Source organism: Spinacia oleracea, chromosome 6 (genome assembly GCF_020520425.1).
Source record: "Spinacia oleracea cultivar Varoflay chromosome 6, BTI_SOV_V1, whole genome shotgun sequence".
Lineage (NCBI taxonomy): Eukaryota > Viridiplantae > Streptophyta > Magnoliopsida > Caryophyllales > Amaranthaceae > Spinacia > Spinacia oleracea.
In genome coordinates this window covers 146837260-146858907 of record NC_079492.1, presented here as the reverse complement: position 1 = coordinate 146858907, position 21648 = coordinate 146837260, and the positions used below count along the sequence as shown (strand labels likewise).

At 35.0% G+C, this 21648-nt stretch overlaps 3 protein-coding genes across 4 annotated transcripts; 1 reads left to right on the top strand and 2 right to left on the bottom strand.

The window, feature by feature from the left end:
* The first annotated feature begins 1842 nt into the window (after nucleotides 1–1842).
* On the top strand, nucleotides 1843–4926 carry LOC110781787 (bax inhibitor 1). The gene is made up of 6 exons (XM_021985842.2): nucleotides 1843–2056; nucleotides 2901–3044; nucleotides 3128–3219; nucleotides 3543–3729; nucleotides 4207–4362; nucleotides 4603–4926. The coding sequence occupies exons 1-6, from the start codon at nucleotides 1946–1948 to the stop codon at nucleotides 4654–4656; spliced, it is 744 nt and encodes a 247-aa protein (XP_021841534.1). The 5' UTR covers nucleotides 1843–1945; the 3' UTR covers nucleotides 4657–4926.
* Nucleotides 4927–6282: 1356 nt separating this feature from the next.
* LOC110781788 (vesicle-associated protein 2-1) lies at nucleotides 6283–13508 on the bottom strand. Of its 2 annotated transcripts, none has more exons than XM_056833175.1 (9): nucleotides 13182–13508; nucleotides 12957–13074; nucleotides 10021–10091; nucleotides 9639–9720; nucleotides 8882–8997; nucleotides 8669–8791; nucleotides 8440–8466; nucleotides 7963–8031; nucleotides 6283–6706 (listed from the first exon to the last, which is right to left on the bottom strand). In XM_056833175.1, exons 2-9 carry the CDS (start codon nucleotides 13027–13029, stop codon nucleotides 6569–6571), a joined length of 699 nt encoding a protein of 232 aa, XP_056689153.1. In that variant the 5' UTR covers nucleotides 13030–13074; nucleotides 13182–13508; the 3' UTR covers nucleotides 6283–6568. The 2 variants fall into 2 exon arrangements, with proteins under 2 accessions (XP_056689153.1, XP_021841535.1); XM_021985843.2 differs by having other exon boundaries at nucleotides 7963–8037; nucleotides 13182–13498.
* Nucleotides 13509–16817: 3309 nt separating this feature from the next.
* On the bottom strand, nucleotides 16818–21648 carry LOC110781789 (50S ribosomal protein L19, chloroplastic-like). Its single transcript, NM_001426338.1, has 5 exons — nucleotides 21411–21648; nucleotides 20986–21333; nucleotides 18572–18658; nucleotides 18353–18486; nucleotides 16818–17211 (listed from the first exon to the last, which is right to left on the bottom strand). Exons 1-5 carry the CDS (start codon nucleotides 21432–21434, stop codon nucleotides 17103–17105), a joined length of 702 nt encoding a protein of 233 aa, NP_001413267.1. The 5' UTR covers nucleotides 21435–21648; the 3' UTR covers nucleotides 16818–17102.

Genomic DNA, 21648 nt, shown 5'->3' with positions numbered 1-21648 from the left:
GCACATGTATTAAGAAAAAAAATTGAATGAAATAAATTAATAAAACAAATGGGGTTGAGTAGATATTTTAATAAGTAAAAAGTGGGGACCATGTCATTTTAGGGGATGGGTGGTGGGGATGGGGCGTAGATAGATTATTTAACTAGATAGTGGGGTTGATAAGTTACTAAAAATGGCAAGTGTATCTCTTAAATAAATACGGCCGAAAAATACAAGTGTATCCCTTAAATAAATACAGAGGGAGTAATAAATTTTTTTGTTGAATATTGTGGTCGTGATTGATGATCGATATTTTTGTACATACAACCAGCATTAAGAAAGAAGAAAAATAGTACAAGTGTTACTATTGCATGATCCAAAACAACAAATATTTTCAATTTTAAATAAAAGTAGACTTAAAATAACGAACCGAGACGTGATCTCTCAAATTTCTTGCGATGATTTGTAGACGAGCGTAAAATCTTTGATTCGGTTTCGGTAACGACGAAGCTCCTTCTTGATCTACTACTTCCTCCATTTTGTTCACATCTAATAGACCCAATTATGAGAATTATAAGATAATTACGAAGAAAATCGAACAAAATAGAACAAATCCTAGAAATTTGGGCAAAAATCTAAAAAGCGTAAGGAGAATAAAGAGAGTGAAATGAACAGAATGTAAATCGGAAATTTTAAAAACAAAAATTAAAACTTATATAAAGTGGGTTAGACACAAATCGCATAGAAGCACTACAAAACATATACGGAGTAGTAACTTTTTAAAACACATAGTCACTGTAATACGCATATAGTTACTATTTAAAATCACAAAATAACTGGTCACATGACAGTTACATATGTTGCCTAACCAAATTACTCCATTTCCCTGATCCATACTTAGTTAATGTGGACCAAGTTTATATTATTGTATTTATTTATTCAACATTTTCCAATGTATCCAACTCCCCTTTAACACTATTCCGTATTTATCTATTCAACATTTTCCAATTTTAATTCGCTATTTAATTTGCATATTCTTTTAACCTTTAAATTCTACCTCTATTTGAATAATATATTCACTGAAACCACAAACTCAATAAAATTAGAAATAAAAAGACGAGTACATAACCACCCGTCCTAGTAAAGACGGTCGTGGGCCGGCTCGGCACGAGCACGAAAAAAGCTCGGCTCTACACGGGCACAAAGTCGTGGGCCGGGCCTACGCCTTAATTTTTTGGAAAAACACGACAAGGCACACCACCACTCGACCCGACACTACCAAACACGCTAAATTTATTAGAATTAGCCTTAGACACGACGGACCGGCCCAACCGGGCACAAAAAGTCCGTGGGTTCGGGCTGGCCAAGCCCTTGTTTAAACTTTTATACCCGAGCCGAGCCGATACAATATGGGCATGCCACGGGCCAGACCAGTTAGGCCCACAGGCCCAAAATCCGACCCGATTCACATCCATCTTTACGTTCTACGGAGTACGAGTAGTAGATAACAAAAACAAAGTTTGTTTTAAAAAAAAACTACCGCATGTCACTGCTGCTGAGTTGGCAATCTCTAATAGGTTCTGCTATGTCAATAAGAGAACGATAAGAGGAATTGCATTACTTCGTCGCAAAGTCTTTTTATTTTTAAAATGTTCGTTGACTCTCTAAGTTTTTTGAGATCATTCTAGAATCTTGACTACTCATTCTTCCTACAATACCCTTCCCAACAAACTATTCCGTATTTCCGTACTCTCAAGATAAGGGTAAATTCGTCATACGAAACAATCAGAAATTTCCAGGAAAAGCACGGCAACCCGCCAAACAATCCGTATAAATATCCATTTTCCACATTTCTGAACGAATATTATCTTCATCTTGTTACAGAAGAAAAAGAAAAAAAAGGAAAAATAGTTGCCCTTCGAAAACAAATTCAAAGCGAGGAGAGAGAAGTAAGAGAGAGAAACTAATGGAGTCCTTCTTCCAATCGTCGCAATCTCGTTTTGGAAGTTCTTGGAATTTCAACGCATTCAAGAATCTTAGTGAGATTTCTCCTGCCGTTCAGTCGCATCTCAAGCAGGTATTCTACTCTCTCTCCTCTTTTCCGTGGAATTTGGTTTTCAATTTGTTGATTGACTTGAAATTAGGGTTAGACTTTGTATTATTTTAGATATTTTATATCTTGTTTGGATTTGTTTTTTGAAATTTGTGGTACAATTGAATTGAGTTTCTTGATTTTCATGCCGAAAATTAGGGTTTATTGATTTTGATTTTTTCAGGTTAATTGGCATGATTAGGTAGTTTATTTTGTAATTTGTTAATGTAGATTCCGAGGATGATTGTGCGTTGATGATTAAACAGCTTTTAATTATGCGTTGCTTATTTCGTTTGTTCTTAATTATTTCCAAAAGTATGATTACAAGGCATAATTACCATTATTTATTGCATTCTTAGTGAAATATTATTAAATTCTTGAATGAATCTTAATATTACCTTTGTGATGTCCCAATTTCGACGTTGTATAAGTATGTTAATATCTGTAGTTCTCCTCTCGCATGGGGTATATAAGAATAAGACCACTCGTTTTATGCATTAGTCAACCAAAAAGTGCGGTTTCTGATAAAAATCCGGTTTATGTAGACAATCAGTCGCTCAAGTGCAAATGAGTTTATCAAATAGGTAGTTGTGTGCACAAAGAGGGAAACCCTAATTCATTGATTTTGTGGAGTTCATCTTTTTGAGTGTATGCCTAGTCGCTGCTAGCTTAGGGTCGAATCTCGTCTACACGAAGTATACTTTGTGGTTCCCCTATATGCTTGGAAATATAACTAGAGATCGGTGATGCATTTTCTTATATTTTGTCCTTGTTATATTAGTGATGCTGTTCATCAAATTATTATAATGGTTTCAACCTTTGAATTCAGGTATACTTGACATTATGCTGGGCCTTGGTTGTAGCTGCACTTGGTTCATATCTGCATATTCTATGGAATTTTGGTGGTCTCTTGACAACTTTGGCTTGTCTGGGCTGCATGGTTTGGATACATTTCACCCCTCCACATGAGGAGGTAATCTATATTTTTTAATCTTGTTGTGTTCAGTGTACTCTGGAAAATGTTTAGTTACTAACTCTTCTTTGTTTGGCAAACAGAAAAAAAGGGTTGGGCTGTTGATGGCGTTCGCTGCATTTCAAGGAGCATCTATTGGTCCTCTTATTGACTTGGCCATTCAGATTGATTCAAGGTATGATGGTGGAATTTCCTAGTTGAATACTTGAATTTTACTGATTTGATTGTGACTTCTTATTTAAGTTGCTTGAGTGGTATGTTATTTCTACAGATGTTTTGATCCTGTTTGAGAGGCTAGTTAACCTCTTATATGTTGTTGGTATTGCTGTTTTATTGCTGCTTGCTATAACATAGTTATATATTTAGATTTTTTTTTGAGTTACTTTTATTATGAACTGAAGTTTTGGTTCCCCTATAGAGCAATGTTATAGAACATCCTTCCTAAGAAATTGTTGCGATTTGTTCATTTTTGATATTTGTGTATGGTTGGTGTTGCAGCCTTTTGGTTTCTGCATTTGTGGGTTGTGCAATAGCATTTGGATGCTTTTCTGCAGCTGCGATGTTTGCAAGGCGTAGGGAGTACCTCTACTTGGGGTCTTTGCTTTCATCTGGCATGTCCATCCTACTCTGGCTGCACTTTGCTTCTTCCCTCTTTGGAGGAAAAACAGCATTGTTCACGTTCGAGGTATGATATCTTGTATACCAACAAACGATCAACCATATATTTCATTACTGGATAAATAAACATGGGTGCAAGTGTTTGGATTTATTACGATACTACTCATTTTCCAATCGAGTATTTGAGAGTTGTGTTGTCTCTTTGATGATTTAACCTGAAATATTGGAAATGCCTAAGTTGGTACATGGGAAATCACTTCACAGTTGTGCTTTCTTTGACGTTAATTACTAACAATAAAGAGCTACTCCGTATATTGTTTGAGGTTTTTCATTCTCTTATAAATATATGAGTCAAAGGGTGTGATCATGTATAGAATAAATGTTTCTTTGCGAGTAATACTACTTTGTCCAATACCAATAGTAGTTCATTGTTTTTGTTGGGCGCTGGCTTTTTGCGGGCTATATTTTGTTGGGGGTTCTTCCACTCCTGTTAAAACTTGAAAGCGTGTAATGATGGTTTTTTTTTAATGTTGTGTTGCTGCAGCTGTATTTTGGTCTTCTTCTTGTCGTGGGTTATATTGTGTTCAACACGCAAATGATCATTGAGAAGGCTTACTCTGGAGACTTGGACTATGTAAAGCATGCTATGACACTCTTCGTTGACTTTGTTGGTTTATTTGTCAGGATCTTAATCATCTTGGTAAGTTTCTCATAACCCCTGTCGTATTCATATTGCAGAAAATAATGTGGTTTACATCTAACTTAAAATGAAAAAGAATAGAAAAAGGTAGAAGAACCATCTGTTTTAGAAACTTGTATTGTGTAGTGAGAATTGATGATAATGTGACTGTTTTTGTTCTTGGGAACTTGTTGGTTATTTGTAATTGTTGTGTTTTTTCATGGTTTCCTGACGAGCTAACAATGTATCATTTTCTTACAGATCAAGAATACGATGGAAAAGGAGAACAAGAAGAAGAAGAAGAGAAGTGATTAATTTGACGTGCTTCATCACCACCATCGAGCTTGTGGATTCAGCGCGTTCTCTCTAATTCCTAAATCTATGAACTCTGCGTTATAGTTGTAACGGTTTTAATCTTGTTGGAAAACTTAAGAGTAAAGAGTAGTCTGATGTTGCTGATGTTCGTCACATAACCTGTAGATATTTGGATACAGTAGTGGAGTAATCGTATCTTAAACCTAGTAGTTTGAATGAATTTTTGGTACTATGTTCTTTTGTTGATATGGGTATTTCGTACATTTTGAATCTCTCTCTAATTGTCTATTGAATGTTTTGACCAAAATTATTTGTACTTGAGCTTTCTTTTCATTTTTATCCAGATGTTTTATCCCGCTTTCCTGAATATGTGGAGCTCCTAGCTTCTGCTATATAATGCCGTACTTTGTATTAATCAGGAGCTGAGCTTTTTTTTTTTTTACGGCTGATTAAGTTAAAAAGTTATGGTGGTGAAATTTCGTTGTTACTATCTCTAATTTTTTATCATGCATTCGAGCCCTGCCTTTAAGTGTCTAACCTCATAATGAGATATTGAGATATACCTTTGATAAATACTTAATCTTGTAAAAAAAACTTCTAAAAGGAATGACAAATGACTTAGCACGTACCGAATATCATATATTCGTATCCGAATTAAGGTTTGTTTTGTTTGACATTTTAGAGATAATAAGTTCGGATAAGTCATACGAGTTCATAAAAATTAATTTTTTCATACGTTCACACACAAATAAAGTTTATTTCAGGGGATTATTTCAAGCTTTGTGCCAATTAGTCGCCGCTCCTCCCTCTCCCTCTCCTTTTTCTCTCTTCTCTTTCATCTTTTAGGTTTTAATTTTCTTGAACGTTTAGGCCGGATGTAGTCTAATTTCTTCGGAAATTAAACTATTTTCGACCCTTCTTCTTGCTTTTCATGTTTTCTTGTTTTGGCTTCTTTTCTGTTGATTTGTTTCTAATTTATTATTAAGTTGTTCCCAATTTATTTGGGTCTATTTGGAAAGATGTGAAATCATCGAAAATCACTGCTCGCATCAAGCTAGAAGCGGTGGAGTACTGTGCTTTAGGATGCAGAATAGTAATTGTTTTGATTGTAATAATTATGTATTTTCTTTGAATCTGTGGTATGCAGATCTTTTTTATCATTGTAGATGCCTTATGGCTTATTATTAATGGATATTGTTCTTCCCCTCGTCAAAAAAAAGGTTTATTTCAGGGAAAGTAAGTTGTTTTCAATTTAGATAAGTTCAGACAAAATAAGTGGAATCGAACGGAGCCTAAACCGCTAGTTCAAAATCACACTAGGCTATGTAATTTTATTTTTCGATTTCAGTAACTTTTGTAAAACATTTATTTATAATTGGTCTGAGGTGCAATGTGTGGATCATAGATAATGGTACACAATGAAAATAACCTTTGAGCAATGCAAATTGCAATCCATGAATTGGTATATCCCTTTAGTCCTTTACCAAGCATATTTCAACTCAACACAAACGATACACCCTGTATTTCATTTCAATTAAACCCGAGAGGCCGAGATTCCTGTTTTGCTATGTTTATATATTTCGAAATTATGTTTCAAAGCATTGAATGTTATACGGATAGGAAGCAAAAGAAAAAACAAGAAACCCAAAGTCACAATGTTTTCCAATTGAATCATTCGAACCTTTAGCCACCAAAAGTATCCTATTTAACATATAAGGGGAGAAGATACACATCAAGGGGGGGGGGGGGGGGGGGTGGGGAAAGCGTACAGTAAAAACAAATTTTGATGAACAATATACAGTAAGCAAGGACTTCCCCGAGAGAAGAAGACGGGACTGGGAAGACTTAGGTAAAAACCGTAGCTAGCTCGTGATACAAACAAGAATTTGTGTTCCTGCACTGATGAAGACAACTATGCTGTAGTAGGTGAAGAAGACAGAGATAGTTTTAACAGGATGCCGAGCATGATTCCTATCATTGCCACAAAAACAGAGAATTTGCACGAGAAGCCGGAGTTACTTTTGCGCTGTCTGCGTCTCTTCCACATTTCCTGAATCAACCCGAAAAAGAGCTATATTAGTAATCAACTCAATTTTAAACCTGCTCGATGTTCAGATACTTCATTACGGATGAGAAGATTAATTCGTGTGCCTAAACTATTAGGCTGCTATAGAAAAAATATATATATGAGGGGGTTGGTTATAGTTTTGTAACCTTAATTTTTGTGTCACATCTAAGAATTTCTCTCTGGTTCATGCATCAAATTATCTATCTCAGCAAGACTAAGTCAATTAACATCTTTTTGCTTTTGATACGAAGTATAATCACATCAGTTACGGCAACATAGAATACCGAACAAACAGCCATTTGTATCCACCAAAATTTGTAAATGTTTTGGAACATTTTTTTACCGCCTAGTTAAAAACAACTGGAACGATAACATAATTTGAAAAAATTTAAGTCTTCAGCTTAGGTGTTTCTAAGTTATAAGTTCCAGAACTAAAATTGACAATGCTTATCACCACATAATAAGTTCCCGCATCAGATACTGAAATACTTATAGGGCCAGTGGCTCAGGGCCCACCCTACAACATGCATTGTAAGTACTTTAAATTCAATTGAGCAAGCTTTATGCAAATGGAGAATGGTTAAGAGATTATAGCATTATACGATTGCATAGGTTTGATCTAACGTCAATACTCAACACCAATCATTTGATCATATATGCCATATAACTGCCTAGAAGTAACATGAAACTTTTAAGACAAGCCAAAAAGTAAAGTTTCTTGTTAACAAACCGCCATCACCAAGCGTCCCTATTGTCAGACAAGATGGAATCCGGCATCCCGTGATAAGTCACCAAGCGTCCCTATTGTCACACAAGATGGAATCCGGCATCCCGTGATAAGTAAATACGCAGCCTTATCTCTTACTATTCTATACTAGGAGAGCGGGGAAACTATGTTTGATGTTGATTGACTGCATAACATGCAGTTTTGGGATTCAAGCAACAAATCAGGGTATATCAACCTCGAAAACTGTTGTTTCGAATTACTTGAAGCTCAACTGGCCCAATGAAGATGGTTCCACATCACAAGACCCCAATAAGGGGAAGACATGACAGGCTTGTTTTTAGACAATACATCCAAACACATGCCTCATGCAACATCTTAATCTAGTCTCAAGAAGGCATGTTTTGTCCTCATTTTAACTTGAGGTGTAACATGTACCATATAGGAGGTACAAAAAGTGACGACACAATTGCACAAATAGATACAGCATATCAAAAGAAAGTTGAATGCTTACCAGTTCCTGTTGGAGTTGCTGTGTTTGTCGAACAGCTAAATCTCTTTCTTCTTTTACGCGCTGCAAAATCTGTTTCTGTCCAAGGGAGAGAAAGAGAGAGGAAGTAAGCAAAAGGGGACAAAAGTGAGGCTGGAAATGAGTTTGGTTCATAATAGTATTCTAGTTGTTGTTTTATCATGTGGTCCATACATAAATGCAAGTCAGGGTAGCTATATGAGATCATGCGCCCAGGAGAACACCCTCCCATAAAGAAAAAGCAGCGGACCACCTATTTAATTCCATCTTAATAAAACTTATTTCATCCTCGTAAAGCTGTGAGCTATCTATTTCTGAAACTACTACTACTACTATGTGATTCTGTTGTATCCTTAATGAAAGCAGTGTACAAAAAATATTAAAGTTTCAACCATGTATGTCAACAATAGCCACGCCAAAAGAAAACAAGGAACACTAACACGCTTTAAGATAGTAACTTACATCTTCAACACTTGAATTGCCCTGAGCCTGAAATGTAGAAAGAAAAAGATGATATATTATATAATTGCTATAAAAGAAAATTAAGAATATGTAAGCAATAAACAGCAGTTAAGAAAACTGGAGATACAATGTGGAGCGACATCAGCGCCACCATAAAAAGGGTCATCTTTGAAAGGAAGTCATAAAGGAGCACAGAAATAACAGTGCAATTAAATGACTATGAACTCACATTTAAACCTTTTCCAAGCTTGATAACCGAGTCCTCATCTGCATCACCCTGAGCTGAGTTTGAAGAGACGTAGACAACCTTAAGTTTGCATTCCTCAATTGTCCTTCCACTATCCTTGTTAAACTAAATAATATTCACACATTGATAAATCAGCTATGATAAACATGTTTCAGCCTGTTATGTTAGGAAAACGGTACCCAATAGTTTTCTTACAGTATCTTGTGGAAGATCATCCACTTCACTATTTGCAGACACTATTGTGCTTTGAAGAAGAAATTTATCCTTGCATTGCATATCTGGAGGATATTCTTGTTGAGCCTGGAGAGTGACTGCAATATCATTATTTCCAAAAATCAATAAAGTTTTACGTTTCAGGTAAAAAACAGTGGCAGTTAATAACACCAAAATCCTGGAGACATGAGCCATGCTTATCAATCCAATCCAAAAAACAATATGTTCATGAACCTATTGAAACGAGATTATTTTCCAGAAATGCCATCTTAGGGAAATACGGCCAATGATCGCATCATCTAAAAAAACCTCATTTCCAGATCGTGAACTTATCACTTCGGCACTTAACATTTGTGAAAAGCTTCAATAAAAAACAAAAAAACTTCCTGAAAATGTAGACAATCTGTGTTGTGAAAGGCCACACATTCATTTTGGTACGAGAACATGAGAGAGTTCCAAGTTAAGCAGATAACTTTTGGCAAAGGCTATAATAGCCTATCAATGTTCATGAAACAAACTTCAAAGACCCCATAGCAAACAGAGTAGCATGCTCACACGCAAAATTAGATACTTTCATGAGTATGAGAGTACCGAACTACCAATAGCTAAACACGTCCAGTACACTAAGTGAGGATTTTCTGATCATTGCCAGCAAGAAACCACCAGGTAATGTAACTTTTGACCTGAAATTGGACTCTTTTATACGAGTATAAACTTTACAAGTAAGAGGCATTATTACCTCTTATGACACATGAATCCCAAGGATGTAAAACACCAGTGTTGGGCCGTACGTAGTATCTCTTGGGGGAAGTGGTCTTGACCTGGAAAAGGACAGTAAAACTCAGATGCTGCATAAGAAAATTACTGCGCCCTTTGGCCTGCTTTGTTTAAAATGGATACTCATATATTTCTAGATAAACTATTACCACTTAAGAAAATATGTTGAGTATAATTTCTTGATTTTTGTTTTTATGTAAAAGAATAGAATAACAGTAACTTTTACATTCTAAGTTGGTTATTACACAAACTATTTAGTGAACTATTGGTCAGAATTAGAAAAGTTTGACCTTAAAACTTTGAACAAATGGAGCATGTAGTAATATTTTAAGGAGCCAGTTTACCTTGAAAGCAACATTCTGGTCTGTGTTGTTAGTAACTTTCAGGTCACAAAAGCTTTGCTTTTCTAGCTCAACTGTTGAAAAGATAACAAATTAGCAAGACGTGACTAAGACCAAGACTCGATTATTAATAGTTGCAGGCTTACAGCAGTCTGACTCCTCACTAACAATAGTAAAGCAAAGCCAAATTACGCATGCGATTCTCTTCAAATATAGATATTACTTTAAAAGGTTCATCTTCAAAATCTAGGTACTGCAAAGACATAATCAGTTGTTTGCAAAGCACTACAAAATCACTCTACTTAAAAGAATATTTTTGCCATGTATTTTAACATGATGGTACCTAATTCTGCCCTTAGCTACAGCCACAGTAAAAAGATAAACGATTGACTGTATCTTAAGTCGAATTTTGGATTTTCATAGAAAAACTCCAGCACTATACCCATCACCAAAAGAGAGAGAATTCAAGTTAAAAGAAAAAAAACTGCAGCATGTGCTAAACAACTCTCCCAAAGACCAGGGGGTTCAGGTTATGATCTATTCTATGGATTTATCCAGAAAAAGAACCAAGGGAAGATGAACTGGTTTCTGCCACAAAATCTTCTTCTCTTTATCTTCCTAATGCTAACACAACAGTCTTTCACTGATTTGTTACTCCGGCTTGTTAGCCAAAAGAAAAAAGAAGATACCTGGTGAAAAAAACAAGCGCATTATCAGATTTGGCTACGAATGATGTTTGGGAAAGTATGGTGTCGGTCACAATATATTGCTTATACTAAATTGGAAAGAAGGGAAAAAGGCTTGTGCAGGCCGCCAGGAGGCCCAGGGCTGATACCGACAGACTGCTTTCAACCACTTTGCTACTGGTTCGCTTGGAATAAACCATTACTGCGTAATAGGGGTTCAAGAATCTGTTTTCTTTTTATAAGGGCTAAAATAACTTATTTTGGCTTTTTGATCCCATGTTGTAGGGTGGATCTCAAAAGATATGAAAGATCTCCCTCCAAACAGTACATACGAGTTTCATCAAATGTGGGCTTAGCAAAATCTCTCATTACCTGAGTAATTAATTTGTCTTACCTACTCAAAACAAGGTCCAGGTGAAGATCAGAAAGCATGTGATCCAAATAACTACTGACTTCTACATATCTCGTTGACGTAATATTTCATTTGCAGCAATACAAAAGATCCCTTTCTATTATCCAAAAGAAGTAGTTCAGTCTAGTGATTTCCAGGGTCTAACAGAAAATTAAACAGGACAAGATAGCCAACTGCCATGTGTGGGGCACAATGAAAAGTTTGATGCTTCGCTGTACTTCATACTACATCTCAATTTAAATGATTGCAAAGTCTTCCAACAAACTATACACTCCATAATGTGGATGTTAGCTAGCTTGTTAGTTGGTTAAAGTCTTGAAATCCATTTTTCTTAAACAACAAGCTCAAGCTCTGATCCTACACTAAAACTGTGAAGTATTATTCTAAGTATGTTTCCAGCAGCACAAATCTACTGTCTATAGTTTTTTTGTTTTCCAAGTATGTTCATTTCAAATTGTACATTCAAAGTTCTTAAATTACATTTCTTCAATCTAAAGGTTCAACTGTTCAAGAACCTCCTTTAAAAGTGGAGTCCCATAGATCCTTAAACCGATCCCAACCAAATCTCAGATCCTAATTAGCTCCATAAAAAGTATATCAAATGTTAACATTCTAGTATTCTACATACTCCGTAATTCACAGCACTAAAGAACAGCAGAGAGACAACAGTCCCAAACAATCAGTAAGTCACAGACCAAATATGGAGGGTAAAGTCACTCCTTCCATTCCTCATTAGCTCAGGACTTAACTATCTTTGCATATGCATTATTACATGTGACTTTAAAAAGCAATGGAAAATTGCTTCATTGTAACTTTGATGCAACATTATTTATCAGTTTTGGTAGTCAATACAATGACTAACTTCTCAAACTGTGAACACAACCTTAAAAAGATATTAATCAAGAAATGGAGAAGCTAAGAGAACATATTACACACGCCACCTCCCCTGCTCCAAAAGGGGAGGAAAAAGGAAAACACCTTGGTAGCCTTCTACTGACTTTTGTGCCTTCTATTCCGATATTTGAAAAGCATGAAGAGGTTAATTGGATTACATTGTAATAGTCAAGTATAGCTTGGTTGCTACATTCTAAAACCACTCGTCGATACAAGTTACTCCTTTTGCCAGTAACAATAGGATATCTTTCTGTTTTAGATTGTTTAAAAAAAAAAAAAATCTACTTTCTAAATTTCTCTCGGAAAACGTTACAACTTGTCCATATTACCTTTACTGATAACCTACAATGAGTAGGAGAATTACCAATTACTTCAAATCAACTGTGCCTATTATTCAGGGACGGAGGGAGCACTATTCAACTTCAAAAGGCCAATTGTCTGGTCTCGAAGACCGCCTTGGTCAGTTTCTCTAAATCTCTTTATCTTTTGGGCAACCTTCCCTTAGCAAAACAATTTCTCATACCTACCTCCACAGTTTCATGGCAATCCTATGACACAATCCTTACATCAAACAATCACATAATCCAACCCTAACACCAAATGATTATCGTAGGTCGAATTACAACACATATTCTCAACCGAGCATCGTGACAGCAGATAATCAAAAAAGGTCATTCAAATGCTCATCACTTCAATAAACAACAATCTATCAAAAATAAATACTCACATTGTAAAACATCCCCAACTGAAACAGTCATAGCAGCATTACGTTGTTAACTTGAATAAATACCCAACTAATCAATACAATAACAAATACAAGCCAAATCGAGCAACAAAATCAAACACAAACGCCACAAATTAAAGAGCAATTTAATAAAAGCGACCGCATTCAACACAAAATAAAAACTGAAATTAAAATCGACTAAAAAAGAGGAGAGATAAAATACATTGAAATTTGAGCTCTTCCGGATGAACAGAGATCAACAGTTTACTAGTGACATTCATGGTTGAAACCACCATTAAATCAATTCTTTCAAACCCTATCAACAACAATTCCAGGAAAACCTGTTCAAATTCATCAAAAAATTTCGACGAAAAATCAGAAAAAATCGAAACAAATTAGAGAGAAAAGCGCGAAAGATGAAGAAATGAAAAAAAAAAAAAAAACTGACATTAAGATGCGAAGGTGCGAAAATGGCGGATCAAACTCTCGTCCAAGAGAAAGGGAGCGAAACTAATTATAGATTTCTCCTCTCCAAAAATTTCAACCTAAGTTTTTTTTTTAATTTTTTTGAATTGAATTTCAGCCGAAGTTTTTAAGACTATGCTTGAGAAGGAGGAGGAAGAGAAGGAGGAGGAGAGAGAATTCAGCTTTCTTCGCAAAAAATTGGGAAGAGAGAGAATGAAAATGCAGTGACGCGTGGCGGTTCTGGGTTTATATGATGTCAGAGAAAGTGACGCTTCTGGGTTCGGTAACTGGGTTGGGGTTGGCTGGTTTGGAGTTGGGGGGCCGTCTTTCTTGGTGGTTGCCCGCCAGTTTTTTCACTTGCATCTCAGTATATTTTCAATTTCCGGTCCAATTATATTTTACTCGCCTGTCTATTACTCCCTCCGTTTCTTTTTTATTTTCCTGTTTGGAGTTTTGGGTGGAAATTAAGAAACTGAAATCTTTTAATGATTGGGCGTAAGAGTAATAATTGGGTGTAAGAGAAAATAATAAATAAATGAAGAAAGTAATAAAGAAATGAAGGAGGGAGAAGATATTTTTATGAAAGTAATAAAAAATCATAAAAGTGGGGTTGGGTGGGAGAATAGGGAAATGTGAATGAATTAAATAAGGGATGGTGGGGAAATTTATGGTAAAAAGTCATGTCCCAAAATAGAAACAGGAAGATCAAATAGGAACGACATTTATAGAAACAGGAAGATCAAAAAGAAATGGAGGGAGTACTATATACTAAAACAGACATCAGAAATGACACGTGTTAATTCCTGGTGCGATTTTTTTCCGCCAAAAACCACTTTCCCGAAAAAAGTGTATCTATTTTATTTTATTTTATTCTATTCTCTACCTTTATTTATAAACTATTTATGTATGGAAATAAAATTTAGTTTATAAATTATGGCAATAATAGATACAACGTAATAATAATTATTCTAAATTAGTAATATTTTAGTCAAATCGTTATATTAATAATGGATAATATATCACTCAATATTTTGATAAAATTACCATATTAGCATTTTAAATATGCACATTAAATGAATAAATTTAAACAAGTATATGTTAAAAATGTTATAACTATGCAATCGTTTGGGAGATAATCAGTAAAATATTTTTGAAATTTTTTATCAAAATCCGTGCGTGCACGGGATCTAATCTAGTTTTGAAATATAGGTTACACTTTAACTTTTAAAATTATTCACAAATTTAAATTTAACTACGGAGTATCATTTTGTAGTAAATGTAAGGAAAAATAGAATTGTATGGTACTTTGTTTGATTCATCTCAATTTGTATTTTCGAAATATTAAATTTGTATATTATTTTCAAAGTCAGAGATGTCCATCTACAAACATTTATATAGGCAAACGTAAAAGGTAAAGTATAACCACTAATTCGTATAAACTATCTTTTACGAAAATTTGTTAATAATAATTATTTTTTGTAAAATGATTTTGGATGATTATTGAAAAAATAAATCATTTACAACTACAAATTGTGAAACATATTTATACGGTGCATCGAAGTACTCCTAGAGCACACCAATTTTAGATTTTTACTCCGTAGTGTTTTAAGGTTTCTATTTTCCAGCTTTCGTGAAACACTGAAGTTGCAGCCTTGTTTGGTAATTAGTTATGTAAAAAAAAAAGTATTAAATAAAATGCGAGAAAGAAAATGCTACTCCCTCCATTTTAAAATGTTTGTTACGTATTTCTTTAACAGTGTTTCAAAATGTTTGTTACATAAAGAATCTTTCTATTTATAAACTTGTTACAATTATTATTTTTTGAGCCAACTTTTATTTCTAATTGGTCCAACTTTTCAACTCAATAAATCTAATGCAACCAAAAGTCACATTATGACAAGTTAGCAATCTATGTGATTTTTAATTATTGGTTCATTTTGATAATAAAACAATCTTATTGGTTGTTTCAATGATTAGTGGATTGAGGTTTTTTTTTTTAATAAAAGATGAAAGCAGATTTGCACTATATTTAAAGAAAGTAATAAATGTTAGAATTTGGAAAGATGGAATCAGATTTATGATGGAATCTAGAACATTTAAAATTTTTTTTAAAAAAAAATTTAATTATACGTTAATAAACGTGCCAAAATCAAAACGTAACAAACATTTTGAAACGGAGGAAGTAATACGAAAATATAATAGTTGAGCTAAAAAATAATTTATAGAATAAAGGAACTTTAAGGTCATCTATCTTTTGAATGATGGTAGGAGAATAAACAGCTTAGAGTTCCATCATTGACGTTCGATAATGATTGCATACTAATCTAATCATCACAATCAGGGTGTTGCTTGGTGCTGTTTAAGCATTTATTAGTAATTTTTAAATAGATAACAATTAACAAATCAATGTCAGCAATTTTAGGTAAGGACGTAAGGTTAGCATTAGCAAAATACTTAGCAAGGAAGATAGTGTAATTATGTAAACATCAAAACACCTTGAATGATGTGACCATGGTTAGAAACTAGAACGGAAATTAAGATGATACTCCACGATTGGTTCATCCGTCTCTAAAAGATTATTCTATTAAACTTTTCATGGTCTTCAAGACAGAACTTAAAACGTATATAACTCTGATTCCACACCCGTAAAAGTAATAAAAAGTTGATATTTCGAAAATATATATCGAAACGAATCTAATAAGACCTCACACGACTATATTATTTATGATAGGCTAATGATAATTAATTGTCAAAGTTTTCAAAGTTTGACCCAAAAAATTGCAATGGATAAATCTTTTAGGAACGGAGGAAGTAATATCGTAGCTGAATAGCTGATCAAAGGCAACGAGCCAATGAAGTCGAGCCCGAGCTTGGTTAGGCTCAGCTCAAGAAGGCCCATGGGCACGGGGCATGTCTATATTTTTTCCGGAGGATATGCCTTCTAATGTGATGTACTGCTGTACTAATGATTAGTGTTCATGTAAAAAAGAATCTCCAATTATTAAAACAAATCCTTAAAAAAGCCTTTTGTCATTAGTTCTGTTCTATTTTAGGGTTGTCCTTTCTTTATCAACCTTTATTTGTAGTATAGTTAATATTTTTAAAGCTCATGCATATAGTGGCGTATATTTTATATGACCTGGATGTACAGATGGTCGTAGGCCGGGTCCAATGTGTCTAAATAAGTCGGGCAAGTGTCAAGCCCACTACGTATCGCGCCGGGCCAAGCCGAAAAGTTCAAAATAGGGCTCACATGCTGTCTTGCCAAAGACTAATTTTACTAAATTTAATATGCTTTGTCATGCCGGGTCGAGTCATCCCATGCCTTACCGTGTTGTTTACAAAAAGTACCCGTGGCCCACGACTCCGTGCTTGTGTTGGGTCGTGCTTTGTTCATGCTGGCTTGGGTCAGGACTCGGCCCGGCCTACAACTATCTTTACTTGGATGGACTCGACCCCTAGTATTTTTCTTAATTATTCTACTAACCCACTCGTAAAATTATTCAAGATCCGCCACTGCATGCATAGTGAGTATTTCTTTATCAAATTCATCTAATCTACTCTGATAAGCTTCTCGGAAACCCAGCAGTAAGAGTAAACTCCCACAAAGTCACATTAGTTCCATCTCAACCATGCATAATACATTTGCATTAACAAATATTTGGCATAACCTCATGAATATTCTTGGAGATATTATACACTGCATAATGCGATCTACTCTCTATGAAGGTGATCAGTACACTTTCGGCACCAAAATTACAACTTACAAGCAACAGTTTCCCTAAAAGAAAATAGATCTTACCAAACAAAAAAAGGAAGATTTTCTTACAATATGTGAATCGTAAATAATGACAAAAGCATGAAAGGCTCACAGGACGAGAAAGCTTCAGGAAAATTTATGTTTTCATTTGAAAGTCGAGAGCCTGGGAAGTTTGTCTCTTAGATAGTATAGCCTTGCCTTCCTGACTTTCCGGTGAGAAACAACTTTTATTTCCTTGATGTTTGGTGAGTACCTGTACAAAAATCACATAGAAGCATAATCAGATTCAAGGATGCAGAGCACATCCAAATATGGATTAGATTGCAGTTAATGATACTTCAGCAATTACTAGTTTACTACAACCATTTGTAAAGCAACATACTTTACTGAAACCCTTGAATCTTGGTAACTTCTACACTTGACTTATGGTTCTAAACAATAACTAACACAACTTAGCTATACTAGCAAGACGAGAAATGGATTATTCGGATAACTATTATGATCAGCCAGTCAAGGACATCAATTTCATCTATTAAAGATTCCTCCAATATCTCGCTAAACCAAGTCAAGCTTGTGATCAAGCAAAAATACAAAATTAACATTTTGCATGTCAAACAATTCTAATACTAGTAAATCACCAGCATGTCAGGGAATTATCATCCTTCTCTTACAAAAAAGTCATTCACCGGCACTAAACTATCCTTTACTTCTTATTTGTATGAATAACTTGGCCAGTTATTACTCTTCACTCTTTCAGATCAAGGCATAGCTAGAACATTCCCGTTGAAATCATGACAAAAATGCAGAAGAGTTTCTTTGCAATCATACTATGTATGGGTAACTGGGTAAGACTACATACGTTCTCACCTTGCCCTAGACGGAGCCTTGTTACTAATTAAAAAACATTGGGGTAAAGGTATTGTATATTGTAAAGGTATTGTATATTTTTATGACATTACTATGATTCAAGAGCAAAGAAGACAGCTTAGCAACTACAAACTCCACTCTAACATTTCAGCATGACTGTGATGTTCTTAACAACATCCAGCAAATGGAGCAGCATCAATAGTAGATTTCAGAAATTGATGGGAGTTTTTAATGTTTAAATGAGACTAAGACTATTAGCAGACAGAACTAATTGATGATGCAGATCAAGCCTTCTGTCAGTAAATCATGCAACCTAATTTTGATATTTTGCAGAGATGGACAGTGATATGGTAGCTATTGTTACTCATTCTAACACATATTCTGCTGCAAACACTAAATAAAAAATCTAGTACACAATAGTATCTAGTACACAACCTATCCCCCTAGTGAAGACTGCACAGCATAATTTATAGTGCATGACTGCAGGGAACAATAAAACCAAGCACAAGAAGAGCATTAATACTTACAATGGGAACACTATCTCAACACCTACACCAGCGATGATCCTTCGAATCCGGATGGTGGTATGAATACCTGCATTCTGCCTAGATATCACAATACCTTTGTACACAGATAGCCTACGCTTGTTTTCTGGAACTTCCTATAAAACCACCAAAGAATTCAACAGAGCATGATTAAGCACTTGATAATGCTGAATTCAGTACGAAAAAGAGGAAACTACTAACCAATCTGATTTGCACAATGTCTCCAGTCCTGATGCCCGGCACTGGACGCAGCTCCTCCGCAGCGTGAACTGCTTTCTTGTTCAATATCTAATTAAGGAAAAAAAATCATATTGTAAAAATCCAAATCGCAAGTTCAAGAAACCCAAACTTTTAAACATTATCCAATCCACAATTATTATGTCCAGTTGTCATCTCATTATCATTGCTCATGATCAAGTCCCTTGAACCTTTTCCAGATTATCATTCTTCTCCATTTTAGCCATTTTCATCGTGGCACCGAAATTAGCTAACGCTAAACACCCTTCTTTTCTTTTCCTCAAAAAGAAATTCCAACCTATGATTCAAATTTCCTAATTTCATACAGTTATTTTACAATGCTCAACACTTCATAACAATCAAATAACCTAACTGGAAAAACCTACCTTTATTGCTTTCGGATCTCCTTTTCTTTTGCTCATGTTTTCTCAAAAAGAAATTCCAACCTAAGATTCTAATATTCAAATTCCCTAATTTTATCAATTATTTTACAATGCTTAACACTTCATAACAATCAAATAACCTAACTGGAAAAACCTACATTGCATTATTGCTTACGGAATTGTGAAAACTAAACTCAAAGAACTCAAATAGGGTAAATCATTGTCTCAAAACATATACTAGAATCCATTTGAATTGACTAATTTAATAGACTATGCAACACTACAAGAAATATATAATCAACTTGAACAAACTGATTTTAAGTATAGTTAGCACTTAGCAGTTAGCACTACAGATAATAAATGAAATCAATTTTACCCCCATTATATCTCCCAACTAGATTTTAGCCCGTGCGATGCACAGTTTATATTAAAGGAAAAATTGTTTTAAATAATCCAACCTTTCGACGATTTCTTGTTAATAATCCAACTTTTGGATTATTATTTAATAATCCAACCTTTGCACCCCATTAACTTTTATTGCCCCTAGCCGGTCACCAACCCAATATAACGGGTAACCTGGACACATGTCATACTATTATTCGTTGTGGTTTTTTTTTTTGTTTAAATCTTTTTTTCTTTCTTCTTCCTTCATCTCCTTCTTCATACGGCTACCCTCCCCCCTTCCTTTTGTCCTCCACCGCCCCCAATCCTTTCTCTCTCTCCTACTTCCTCCTTCCTCCACCGCCACCCTCATCCCTCACCCTCTCTCCTCCACTCCCGCATACACACCCTCTACTTTACCTCCGCGGAAGAAGCTGCAATGGAACGTTGTCGTTGCAAACACCACCTTAATTTGCACTGAAGCTCCACTCCATGCCCTTTGTCTCGACCCAACGCCCCTTGTTCTCCACCTGACCATGCACCCCCCATCCTCCACTTAGGTTATTCATCGTAATCTACTCACCATTAATTTCAATTTACCAATAAAATGGAGTGGATAAAGTAGTAACAAAACATCAAACACAACGGAAAACAGGTTATAAACACACCTAGACAAACCCAACAAATTAAATGTGTATCTGGGTTTTAAATTTTGGGATGAAGAACACTCCATTTCGAGTTCTTTTCAATGGGGTATCAATCATTATTTTTTATATTTTCCTTTCCCATTCAAAATTTGGTGATAACTTGTGTTTGAGAAGTGGGATCTATGGTAGAATTAATCAAATTTGGGGGAAGGAGGGCTATGGAGTCATAAAAGAGGAAGGAGGTAGAAAGAAGATCTGTTGAGAAGTGGTGTAACCCATACAAAAATAAAAATAAAACCGACCTTCTTAGCCGGTACCAAGTCATCTGGGTTCAATAATTTTTAATGGGTTATAAAGGTTGGATTATTATATAATAATCCAAAGGTTGGATTAATGAAAGTAAATCGTCCAAAGGTTGGATTATTTAAAGTAATTTTTCCTATATTAAATTGTTAAGTTAAAATAAAATTCATATATAAACCAACTGCTATATTTTATATATAAGGTAGTAGATTAGATTAGTTTTTGAATTTAAATTGAATTTCATTTTAGATTTATTTTTTAATTATTAGAGTGTTTGATTTTGGATGAAATTGTATATGCGTAATAGTAATAATTAATTAATAAAAATATCTACGTGGCACCTAATTATTTATCTACTTGTCACTCGTCTTTTTTAATTCAAAAATAATTTTGAAATCTTGTTTTTCTTTGGCCGAAACCAATTTTGGATTGAATTTTATTTTAGATTAGTGTTTAATTTTGGATGATTGTGAAAACTAAACTCAAAGAACTCAAATAGGGTAAATCATTGTCTCAAAACATATACTAGAATCCATTTGAATTGACTAATTTAATACACTATGCAACACTACAAGAAATATATAATCAACTTGAACAAACTGATTTTAAGTATAGTTAGCACTTAGCAGTTAGCACTACAGATAATAAATGAAATCAATTTTACCCCCATTATATCTCCCAATTTGACCCTTTGCTGCCTCGGCGGCCTTTCTTCAGCTTCGGCTTCCGACTCCACCGGCAATTCCTCCTCGGCAACGACAGCTACACTCTCAGCCGGAGCGTCGGAGCTATCCTCCGCTTCCGACCTCACAACGAAAGAATTTCTTGCCGGAAAAGAGAAAATCGAGCTGAAATTGGAGCTGAATAAGTTAGATGAAGCCCTAGAAACCATAAGATTACTCCTACAGTTGCTGGAGAGTGAAAATCGGCGGTTGGAGTCAATTGGAAACCCTAATTGCTTCTTCAATGGCGGACATTGAAGCGAGTGATTCGATGGAATTACAAGAAGTGCCTGAAATCAGCGAATTCGGAAGCTTAAAAAGAATTTTCCAGAAAAAAAAAAGGAGAGTGAAAGAGAGAGATGAAAACCTGTGGAAGAACCTTGGACGCCATTGATTGATGATGATGAAGAAGAAAAGAAGAAAGTGTAAGATTGGTAAATTGTTGAGTTTATTGCAGGGAAATTCAAGTCATTGAAGTGAGAGAGTTTGCTGCTCTCAGAAGGAGGAACTCCTTATCTTCTGCGTTTTCCTTCTCCCTATCCGTTGGAATTGTGTTGTTTTCTTTTCTCTTTTTTCTGAACTGTTTTCTCGAAATGGAATGGGCT